This window comes from Protopterus annectens, chromosome 4.part0, assembly GCF_019279795.1.
Source record: "Protopterus annectens isolate FY-2018-M chromosome 4.part0, PAN1.0, whole genome shotgun sequence".
NCBI classification, from domain to species: Eukaryota; Metazoa; Chordata; order Ceratodontiformes; family Protopteridae; genus Protopterus; species Protopterus annectens.
In genome coordinates, this window is record NC_056733.1 from 1992104419 (window position 1) to 1992117340 (window position 12922).

The window sequence follows — 12922 nt, forward strand, 5'->3', positions numbered from 1 at the left end:
GATTTTTCCTATCCGAAAACTTTGGAAGCCTGTGTTCAGATAACTGACATTTTGGATAATTGACTCTACTGTATCACTCTTACAAAAAACTCCAGCACTAGGTAACAGCTAAAAAAACAAGTGTAGTCTTAAATCACCTATTTACACATGGTATAAGTATATGATACAGTAGATAGGAACGGTAGATAGGATGCTAGCCTGTGGTGTGCTCAGAGTAGAAAGAACTCTATTGCAGTGTATGAGGTAAGTATAGTTTTAATTTATTCTACCCTCCTTCATATAATGGCCATCAGTGGTTGCACTCCATGTTGTGGAATGTGCTGCAGTTCAAAAAAAAAAAAAAAATGATTTCATCTGGAAATCTACCTACAGGCAGTTGGTTGCTACTTTTCTTACAAATTATTTTATGTAGCAAGCCCCTGATGGTTAATGGCATACATCTTGCATTAATTTCTGTGTTTTACTTGTTTTGCAAATTTATTTGGATGTGTCCTCATTGTAGTTATCAATTTGGTATTGTATTGATAAGTTGGAAAACTGTTTATTGTATATTAGTTTTGAATACCAGCGCTCAGTAAGGATCATTCTTTGGCACTGGTGTTTTGTAATGTTGTTTAAGTCTGTCTTGAGGTTGTAGCCTTGGATCTTTGCTTTATTAGGTTGAAAAGGCAAAAACATGTTGCTGATGACGTTTGCAGGGTCAGTTGCTTTTGAGTTTTGCAGGCAAGTATTCTTCAACTCTTTATTCTTTTGTTTTAGTAACTGCACCTTCCTGTTCATCTGCTCCAGCCCAATATTTTCTTTGATTTTCCTCCAGAATGTTTTATTGAAATGCAGATAGAGTTTCCAGTCTAAGGAGTTCCATTCTTTGATCCTGCTAATTGTCTCCTGGGTCAGGTTCTGAGTACTTGCTTTACTCCTCTTGTTCAGAACAAAGTAAGTCACGTCATCCATACTCCAGCACAGAGCCTCCTTCAAGAGGATCATGGACTCCTCAAAGTACTCACTGATGAGTATTAGGTTAAAGGTGCTCTCAATCCATGATATAGCAGCTTCAAAATAATCTTCGTCATCAACATGATTGTGGTTGAGCCCAAAGTCAAACCACATTAAGTTTTTGGCATAGTAGTTCTTAGTATAATTTAGTTTATAGTAACTCAAAGGGAACTTCATAAATTCATTTAAGTCTTTGCTATTCCTGAATATTTCAGTGTCTGTGTTCCAGTACATAAAAACAGACTTCACTGTAGGGATTGGATGGCGAAGAATTGAAAAGTAAAATGTATCATCATGCATCACCTTCAACACCTAAGGGGAAAAAATATATGTATATGAAAATTTGATACAGATAGAATGTATTCTCATATCATTTAGTGTTATCATTTTTAGGAGACAGTACATAGTACTAAACTTTGCTAAGAAGAAGAGAGATAATGTGTTGTATGGTTAAAAAAGAAACTTGGTTAAGGGTACGAGCACTGAAACATCAAATTATGGTCATGAAGCAGCCATATATCTTTTGCTTTACAAAAACAACTTGTAAATGTGCACTGGACTAAATGCTTTTAGAAGCATTAAATCAACAGCTTAAATTCATGAATCACTTGCTTTTAATTACTGGTGCTGATAAGCAAAATTAATATATCATCAACATTTCATATGAGGTGCAAAAAAAAATAAAAAAAAAAATCCACCAATCAATGAATAAGTGGCTGCCACAGCATAAAGTAATGAAAAAAAAATTACTTTGAAGGAAATTTTTATAGCAACATCCACTTTTTTTTTTATTTTCCATATCCTGGCTCACTTTAAGAAATCTGAAAATGCACTGAGCTAATTGTAAACGATGTGACCTACACTGAAAATGAAGCTGTAGCTAACCTACTGGCCAGTAAATTTAACTAACTTTATCCCCCTCCCCTGTCTCTGTCCCTCAATATGTACCTGAAACTGGCTTGCCTCCAGCTGTTGCACAAAGCCAAGTCCTAAAAGTGCTACCAAAAGCTAAAATTACTGCATCAATGCATCCTGACAATATCTCTGGATGCATCTTAAATAGCATGAAGCATGATTTAGCCACACCCTAACAATAATGTTCAGTCTCAGCCTCCACACAGGTTTTGTACTAAGTGAATGGAAAACTACAGTAATGTCCCTGGATAGTGGAGGACCTTCCTCGGACCCATGCATTTACAGACCCATAACTCAGACAGGTCTCAAATGCAAAGCCATGGAAAAGACACATCATGGAACTAATCAGTCAGGACAAAGGGAACCTCCAAACACTGGACTCATCTCAGTTTGGATTCGTCAAGGTAGGTCATGCTTACTCAACCCGGTGAATTATTTTGAACAGGTCACCAAAGCAATTAATGTAGGAAAAATGGTACACACTGCATACCTCAACCTAGCCAAAGCTTTTGATGCAATTACCCACATATACTGCATTCTTGGCATTTAGTTTTAGCCCACGAATGTTCTCCAGGAAGAGCTGACACAGACAAATAACTGGTGTCAGAACCATAGACTAAAAATGTCAAGAAATGCATAGCAGTATCCTTTGGGAAGTCATCCACCCCTGGTAACTATCCTACTGACAGCACACACCTAAGAGATGACCCAGTAGTCAGGGACTTGGGGATATTCATAGACAGTAATCTAGCCTTTGACCATCACATGTCTATAACAATAAGATCATCATTCTATGTTGTACAACTTATAAACAAAGGTATCGCATCTAGGTTCAAGGAGGTCATTGTTCCACTGTATTCAGCATTCATCAGGCCTATCATTGAGTACAGCGCCCCCTTTGGTATGTGGGTAACCAGGCACATCCAGCAATTGGAATGTCCATAGAGGTTCCTCACTAAAAAAATACAGGATGTAAGCAACATCTTATGTAGACCAGCTGAAGGCTCTATCCCTATATTCTGTTTCCTGCAGACTGTTGAGAGGAGATCTATGCCTGGCATACAGAGCATTGTCAGACACCACCCTGATGCACCTCCTGCATATCTGCAAAACAAACAGCACCAGAATTAACAGTTCTAAAGACTTAAATCTTGCCTGTGATATAAATAGGACCTGCTGGAGAGAGAGATGTGTATCCCAGAGACTACCCCTTCTTTGCAAAATCCATGTGAAGCAGATTTCCTCCTTAACCCAATTCAGGTGTAACATGAACAATTGGATGGGAACAGGAAATTCATACCTGGTTTACCACTATGTCTCTAATGGACACAGGCAGCCTGTAAATGGTTCATCTCCCAGGCCCCTGCTTACACTTACCAGCAGTATCAGAACTAGTCAAAGATCTGGAATGCATGGTTAGGCTTAAAAAGATCCTTGTGGTCGTTAGTCTAGTACACACTTATGAACCTATAAAAGCTAAATAAACTGGGACTATACCCCTATGTCACCCGCTGGATTGCCAACTGGCTCACAGATAGGACACAGATGATCATAGGGAAGTTACCTCCATAGAGAGACTGGTCACCAGTGGAGGTAACTCAGGTCTATCTCCCTTTTCAATTTTCTTTTTATTTAGTTATTTATGACAATCATTAATCTTAATATTGCTGTTCTAACCCTTATTACTGTTCTCAAAGTATCCCAGTTCAACAGCATACTTTTTTAAATAACTGGAACTCTTGATTGATAAATCATGATATAAACCTTTGACAACACCTTTTTACATCCTCCAAATCCTGACATTTCCAAATATGTGTTCCCGTTTCCCCTTTGACCATAACTACACCTCCAACATTCACCATTATTCTGTGAGAATATTCTTTGTATCCTACTTGGCTTATAAAAGTATTGTAAATACTGCCTTGCAAATAGATGTGCACACCTTTTGTGCATAAAAGTAATTCATCCTTTAAAATTCTGTTCATCCACCCCTCTGTTTTATATCTACTTCATTCAGTTCAGGGTCACCGGAGGCCAACACCAAATACAAGGCATGAACTATCTCCAGTTAGGACATCAGTCCATGTAGGGTATGCACACTTAAAGCTACACTCACTTGTACAACTACAAGAAGATTAGGACCCCCAGTTTACCTGTCAAGCCATCTTTAGTGTTTTTGAGAAGCAACCTGAGATGCCCAAGAAAACTTTGCTGAACATAAGATTTCTAAACAAAAATCCCCCAGCTGAAAATTAAATCAAGATAATACAGTACGGCAGGAGTGCTAACCACTGCAGTATAGTGCTTCTTCCCTTTGGAATTACGTTTTAACTGTGTAATGATCCACATTCTCAAACAAATCAAATTCAGCTGTGTCCTTATACATACACGTGCGTGTATTTGTATTTATTTCTTATTTGGTGAAAAGCTTGAATATAAGGTCTGATACTGAGCTTATTATTTAGGGCTATAAATCTGTATGTATTACAGTGGTACTGACATTTAGATCCCATTAATAAAAATGCATTTTCCAAATCCCTTCTACAATTATTCATACCTATCTCTGTTACAGAAAGCAAAGTATAATTTACATATTGTGTACAGTGATTAGGCCAAACCATTATTTGCATCCTATTATTCATGCACACTTCCCAAAGAGACCATTTAATTTTCTAAAAATAAAACCAGGCATCTTTATTTTAAATAGCTAAATGTAGTGTTTGTTTTTTTAGCCATTGTTAAGGATGACTAAGACACATAAGAAAATACATTCCTTAGTGCCTGTTATTTCCAAGATGTATGGACACTGTGCACAGTTATCACATTTACCTGTGTTGCTGAAATCACATACAGCATTTATTTTCTGTATATCCCACACTAAAATCCTAACAGTCTGCTCCTCTCAGATGATTCTGTGCTAATGACAGTTCCCAAGATATACCTGGGATTTTCTGGCCATCATTCTTCTCTATGCCTGCACCTTCCCTGTGGAATTTACTATCTCAGGAAACACTGGTATACTCTTCAGCACCTATTTCAGAAGCTTTTAACATCTGATATTACTTCTAGTAATTTACCTAAACAGAGTTGCATTTCTGTTAGTTTTCTGTTCTTGTTATATGTGTACTGTTTACTCTTCTTCTTCTTCTTTCGGCTTTTCCCAGTCAGGAGTCACCACAGTGGATCATCTTATGATTTGTTTATTCATTTAATTTTGAAATGCATAGAGTTAGACATTGAAATAAATCTGCCTTGATTTGCTAGCCTTAATGTCTTCTATTTGTATATCCCTCAAAATGCTTTTGCTATCAGAATATACCAGTGTTTATTTATTATATACAGTCTAACCTTTGAATTAATTATAAAAAAAAATATTATAGTAAGCATAAGATCTGCATTACTTCATTAAGGCCTTACTTTTACAGTTGCTGTACCCCTTTCTAACATTTTCATTGATTTCTGTAGTGCACAGACATTTTACCCACATCTTAAAAGTCCCTATACCATTGTTTCAGATAATCAGCAAATAATGTCATAATCCTAAAGGATCAAAACTTAATTCATTGAAATATATGCACTGATAAAAATTTATATCTGCCAGTAAAATATAATTGTGTTACAACCAAAGCATTTTAAACAACCTTGAGACAATTCCTCTTATTCTTCATAAAATAAAATGGGATCAGTGGGATACTTTCATGAATTTTGAGGACCAAAAATAACTACCCCACTTTCCATGCAGAGGGATTCACCAGTGTATCTTCTTAAATATAAACACCTCCAATGTTGCATTAACATTTGGGAAAGGGAATAAAGTTGTTGAAGTTTTCTGTCTATGAAATGAGACTAAGCAGCATAAGGACTTACCAGTAAAAATATGTTATATCTTGATATTAATATTGCATATCTAGTTTTAAGTTGTGTACACTATATTAGCAGTTCTTATATTGTTGCAAATATTTCATATTCCCAAGCCAAAAAGGAAGTCTGTGAAATAATTTGTAAAAAGATATCTGCTGCCTATCATTACTCAGAAATTCAGTCATTTTCCATGTCAGCATATAGGCATATATTTACGTATAATCAAGAATTCCATACTTTTGTTGATAAAGGTGACAGGAAACATAAAACACTATTTCCAGTAGTAATGCAGTTAGTAAAACAAGCATATTTATGCCAAGATTAATGGAAAATGTGCATTCCTGTCTGATGGCCTCCTTTGACTTTCAGTAGAAATAATCATGCATAAGGAATTGTGTATAAATGCAGGAATGAATGATATGCTTAGGCTGAGATTCATGTAATAATGACTTTGTATCTGTTAATACATAGAGAATTCTGTACTGAAAGGTTTAATCCTGTTTTAATCTTAGAGTATGTCTGAAGTATATTTTTCAAAATATTGTAGAGTGAAGCGGGCAGAATATACATGTTTTGTGTACTCAGGTAGTCCATATATTACTACAAACTAGATCTTAATTAGCAAAGTATTTTACTAAGCAGTACTTAAATCAGAACATGTATTTTCCTGTACTATTATGCACAGTACTACTATTATAAAAATGATAGACTCTTGTATAATTGGCAAGCAATTATATATTCTTCAAATAATGTTTGTCTTTCTGAACTATAGTTACCCTCATCAGCTTGTGAAATAAAAATCATATTATCTCCTACGCAATTTACAGTCACATTTTTGTTGGACTGCATTTAAGGATATAGTGCCTTTCACACAACAATTCTCTTACACCAGTATTGTGTAAATTATAAATTAAAAACAGTGCATTATTATTTGGTGGAGTAAACAGTAACCCCAGTTTCTGTTCACAGAAAATTTCACACAAGGCCATTTTTCTTTGTAAATTCCAAAAACTCAAAATTAGTCAGGTAACTGCATCTGAGAAGTGAGTACAAAAGAGAAAACCTGAGTTAAGATGAACTTCTCTGCATTGTCCAGTACATGACAAGACACATTTGAAACAACATTGTGCAAGTATAAACCTCTCCTTAGAAACCAGTTTTGGCTTACCCTTTTTGCTGGCTATTCCTGGAAGGTCTTCACCAGCTGACCCCAGCTATAGGAGCCCCTTCTTGTATTTTTGGATTTCCTGGAGCCATGTTGTGATTATTGCCTTTGTAGTCATGAGGATTGCCTCGTCCAATGTATCCTCATACTCAGACATAAATTTAAAACCATTACTCTGATTCAGAACCATGTCATCAGAAACTGTGCAAAAGCTACCACAGGGATGCCAAAGTATGTGATGCAGCTTGAAGATAATTATCAATCAGCAAACCGAAATCTCACAGTCAAGGCATTAACTAATTAAGAAATCCATCTGAAGAAATGACATGGATGTTGGGGAAATAGTTTTGTATGCAGTTGTGGCTTGGGACTACACAGTCATTAGTACTGGGCATGTAGCATGCACTCAAATATGCACTTGAACATGCACTAAATCTCAGTGCTATGAGACTGTCTGAAATCCACAATAAGGGGATAACAGCAATTTTTATATCCAGTTTTATTCATTGAAAAGGGGAGGAAATGTGATTATATAAAAGTCAGAAAAGCCTGAACAGCAAGCAGACATTCGCAAGGACACAGGGAAGGTGAGATGAGGGGGTGGAGATATACCTATTTTTAAAGAAGAATACATGGGGAAAGTGTAAAAGGGAGGGGATAGAAAGAGGGTAGTGGTATGGAAGCAGGGTCATACAGACATACATTGCAGGCATAGGCAATTAGGGAATGTGCTGACACAAATTGGGGTTGACAGTGGTTTTATACACCTGTAGAATAGGGAGGACAAGATGTGAAGGGAAGGATTTGACAACAAACAGGGCAGGGAGGTGACACAAAGAAGGGGACCACCATTAAGTCATGCACCACCTGGACTGCCCTCCCTAATGGGCCTTACCTCAGATTGTGGTTATGGCAGTGCCAGGTAGTAGTGTGCCTCTATAAGCAACACAAGAACCCACTCCATATGGCCAATGCATAATTCATGCTGACAGTCCATGAGCCTCCCCATCACCTGTTCCAACTCCAAATAGATAATACATTTTTACCCCATGGAAGTGTCACCACAGAAAACTGTTAAGACTCCTCTGTGATGAGTGTCTGCTAGAGGCCCCTGGGGTTGCCCCCAGGTCACCCCCTCTAAACTGCATGACAACCTTTGCTATCCAACAGTGAAACAGGGTTGGAGGCAGATGGTATGTCAATAGGAGATGGATGGAACCAAGAGTTGGTCAGAGGCCAGTGCCCCTTCACACGCAGCATGACAAATGCTCCAAAAACTGGTAAAAAAATGGAGAGAGATAAAACAACAAAGAGAAATATAGATACAAAGGGATAGTAACAGAGAGCGGGAAAAACAAATTACTACTCTGTGTCGGAGGGTCAGTCTTAGAGGTACCTACTTGTGTACTACACAGTGCTAAGTGTACTGCTGTACAAGAGCCAATACTGCTGACTGAGTAAACTAAATGCAGTGGTGGTGTATTTATGGCCAAGATTTGTTGGTGGTTTGAAGCTATAATGGCAGGATGGGGAGGTTGCCATTTATTCATTCATTTTTTGACTGGGCTAGTCCCACTAGGCTAGTAGCGTCTTTTGAGGGGAGACCTTATGTGGTATTTGTACTACTTGTGGAAATTTGGTCAGGGCACTGGAAACTTTTCTTGTCATTGTTACAAGGGGGACCCATTTTGGAGGAGCACTTCCTGTTTCCATTCCGGGAGCAGAGGCTGTCTGGAGAGAGAGAAGGAAATGATAGAGTGGTGAAAGAAATGAAGGAGGATGCAAATATTGAGACCAGAGAATGTGTGTGGGATTCAGACAAAATGTTTCAGAGATCTGTTTGATGGAGATGAGTCAGCAAATGATGGCTGTATAATTACAGTCGAGAAGGTTGCAGGATGATTTACTTAAAGAAATGATAATGCAGAGTGAGTCAGAAAATGAAGGAAGTGTTTCTTGGGGGGACATTATGGAGAAAATACAAAAGGAGGATGCAGAGAAAATCTTGAAGAATAGTGGTGAGATGGGAAAGAAAACATATGCAGAGAAAGTAAAAGAAGGCAAAAGTGGAGTAGCAGAACAGAAGGCAGAAGAAAATAAAAAAAACAGAAGTACGTGGTAAGGATTCAAAGTAAAGAAGACAAAGAAATGGACAGGTATGATGTATGGGACAATTTAATTACTCCTTTGGGTGTAAAAGCACATAAGGTAAAAACATTTATTCTTATTAAAAAAAAAGAGACATTTTGTGACATTATATTTGTGACAGTTTTTTCCAATGGAAAATTTTCTTGTAGAATATGAAAAAAAGAAATACTGTTACCCATGGAATCTTTATGTGGTAAAAGCATTTAACAGGGAAACAAAAAAGAAAATTCATGTACAGTTTCAAACAGAGGTAGAAAGAGTGAATTACAAAGGACATTTGAAAACTTTATGTGAAGTACTACTGGACATTGAAAAAGTTTATGACTAAACAGGTTTATGGACTGGGGTATGGAATTGTAATAGTGTGTTAAAAATAGAATGCGGAAAAAACTAAACATATGCCAAGTATGATAAATATGGAGGGGGTAGGGGTATCACAAAATACCAGAGACAACCCAAAACATTTTTTGTGAAAAAGGACATTTGATAAGTAACTGTGAGAAAGGAAATGTCATATTTGTGGGGAAATGGAACATGGTGCAAAAAATGTGAATTGAAATGCTATAAAATGTAACAGAATTGGACATTTATGGATGGGTTGAAAAAAAGAAAATCAGAGTAAAGAAAGAGAAGAAAATGAACAAAGAGAAGATATTTTAGAAGTAATAGAAATAGAAGAAAAATTAGATGCGAAAAATGTTTAAAAAGGACATTGAAGGTTCTGAAATGAGTGAAGACATAATTGGAAGGGAGTACAAGAAAAAAAGAATTCAACTGGTAAAATGATAAAAGGCAGAAATAGAAAATTTAGAGAGATAAGTACAAAAGAAAAAGGGAAATTGAAGAAAATTAATATATACAGCTAATGATTGAGGACTGGTATAATGACTAAGGTGTTTGACAAGTAGAAGGTACATTGTTTGATTCTTACCTTTAGGAAGGTAATTGGCTAAGCTTAGAATGGCCTGTCAAGAAAGCTAGCATAGTAATTGCCTATGAACTTATGAAACCATGACCCTAAGGAAAGGGAAAATGAACATTTTAGAGTGTTTTCTGTAAATATGAATAGTGTTAAGAATATAGTAAGAAGAATAGGAATTTTTGAGTGGTGTAATACATGTGATGTAGATGTAATCATATTAGAAGACAAGATTTTTATCAAATGAAAGATTACAAACAGAGAAACTATGGGGAGGAAAGATAATCTGGAAATTTGGAAATATGACATGTTCTAGAATAGTTATATTCTGTAGACATACAGTAAAGATATTCAATATAATGTTAGCAAAAACGGGAAGATTAACCACTGTAGATTTAAAATGGGAAGAACAAGTATATAGAATTATAACATTATATGCTTATACTAATTGTAAAGAAAGGGAAAGCATTTTTCATCATATTTTAGACCATGTAGTTATAATTAAAGTCTCCTGTTATAATATTCATATTTATGACTTAGGTAGACATAAAAAGAAAGGAAACAATATAAGAAAAATGTTAGAAATTAAGATTTCAAATTTTGGGACAAAATTTCATGGAATTAAAAAAGGAGGTATATATAGAGCTGAACTAAAATATTTTACAGTAGCAGAATGTTTAGTTATAGGAGGAAGGGGAAGTAGTTGAAACAGGATTTTCTTATTACCTTCAATATGGCTAGAGATAAAGGATACATATATAAAAGCAGGCAAATGGATAAAAAAAGATAAATGAATAATAGTTATGGAACATTTGATAAAAAATTGGTCTGAACGGTGGAGGGTATTTAAGGAAAAATATAAAAAAATGCTTTTTACAGTGGCAATATGATGTGAGAAAAGTAGAGAAAGAACAATATAAAATGGCATATAATAATACATTAGAAGATTTAGAACATCATAGAAAGTACTTTGACAAAGAAATAATTATATGAAAGAAATTAAGAAAAATACAAGAACTGTTGCATAAGCAAATATATTTTTTACAAGGAAAAGAGTAGTAGTATCAAGTTACTTAAACTGATAATGAGAGAAACAAAATGTAAAAGGAGAAATAGAAAGAACCCAGGAAAAGATTATGAATAGTGTACTGCAATATGTACAAGAAATCTTTAAAGAAAAAAGAAGGTAGTGAAAAATATGGAAAGTAAAAAAGTTAAAGAGAATAACGATCTGAAAAAGGAGATTTCTCTAAATGAGCTAGATAAATTATTAGGACAAGTAAATAAAGATTTGGTAGCAGGACCTGATGAAAAAGGATATGAAATGTACACAAATTCAAGGGAGTAGCAAAAATATTTTTAAAGATTTTGAATGAATGGTTAAATGAAGGTTTTATGTATAAAGAATTATGTAGTGGAATACTTAAATTCATATGGAAGAGGAAAGATAGATGACAATTAAAAAACTGGAGACTGATAGTATTGAATAATAAAGATTATAGGCTCTATGAAAATAACACAAGAGATTTGAAACTAAAATGGAAATTATTATGGAAAATGGTATAAAGTGGAAGTTTTGTCAAGAATTATTAATGATAAGAGACATTGTGGATGATATGAATAGAAAAGAAGAAGTGAAAATCATGATAGGAGACCTTAATAAGACATTTGACACAACTGGACATAACATCTTATGGATAATAATGAAAGAGTACAATATAAATGAAAAAGCTAGGAAATTATGTATGTCAGCATATAACCATAATAAAGTAAAAACACTTGTAAATTTCTGGTTAAACCAAGAGGTGCATATGAAGAGTGGCGTAAGACAGGAATGTTCAATGAGTTGTATACTCTGCATTAGTTACAAATGTGTTGGTGTGTGAAATAAATTACAAAATGAAGGAGGTGGGGGTATATAATACCTGAAAGGTTAAGAATTCCAGTTCTGTTGACATATGCAGATGACAATATAATAATTGCAAAAAAAAATGGATAAGAAGTAATTTGCACAAATAAGTGTCCAGAGGTGATAGTTATGGCTTTAAATAAAGAGAACAACAAACTTGTCTTTTCTAGACAACATATACATTTTCAGAAAAAAGGCTTATTTGATAATTTCAGTACTGATGGGAAAAATTGCATACATAGCAAGTGTATTTATGTTGCCAACAGTATTTGAAAAAGAATTATTGCAAGTATTGTTTTTCATTTATATGGTGTTATGAATTAAACCCAGTAAAAAGATAAGTTTTATATGTAAATAAAGGAGGAAGTAGTTTTGGGTTAATTAATCCAGTGTTATTTATTTATTTTACATTTGTTAACCAGGGGTGTCTGAGCCGAAAAGGCCCTTTTTCAGCAGAGGTCCAGGGAGAAAAGCTCCACAAATAAAAATTACAGACACATTTAATTATTTAGACATGGTCAGTATACACACAAATTACAAGAGACATGTTTTTACAGTGGTATGCAGCACATAAACAGTTACAGTGGAGAGAACAAACAACAAATATTAATTTTAAAAATAAAGGTAATTAATAGATTTGTGGTGTACAGCTGAAATTTGGAACATAGGTAGAATACATACATAGTACACAGGTACAATACATACATTGTAGATTAGCCAGTGTTTGTGAGTAAGATTGAAAACTATTATCAAGTGCTCTAGATTTAGTATGTATATGTTATCTGCTTTCACTACTGCTTCATTAAATTTGTTCAAAGTGTTCAAGTGGATAAATGAAAAAGATGACAGATTAGTAGTAAAATTGTATAAATATAAGTGTGATAAATTTTGGGGCATGGTAAAAAAGAGTAAAAGAAAAAATTAATGTATAAATGAAGAAATAAAATGCTACTAAGAAAAATATTTTTGTTGAAAATAAAAACTGATGACATAGAAAAAGATAGAAAAG

At 34.8% G+C, this 12922-nt stretch overlaps 1 protein-coding gene across 1 annotated transcript in view; it reads right to left on the bottom strand.

Moving 5' to 3' along the window:
• Nucleotides 1-477: 477 nt before the first annotated feature.
• The window catches only part of LOC122800514 (galactose-3-O-sulfotransferase 2-like), a 97630-nt gene continuing 85185 nt past the window's right edge, over nucleotides 478-12922 (bottom strand). The window contains exon 3 of the mRNA XM_044069953.1: nucleotides 478-1308. Coding sequence (XP_043925888.1) covers nucleotides 478-1308 — 831 coding nt within the window. The remainder of the gene's footprint in view (nucleotides 1309-12922) is intronic.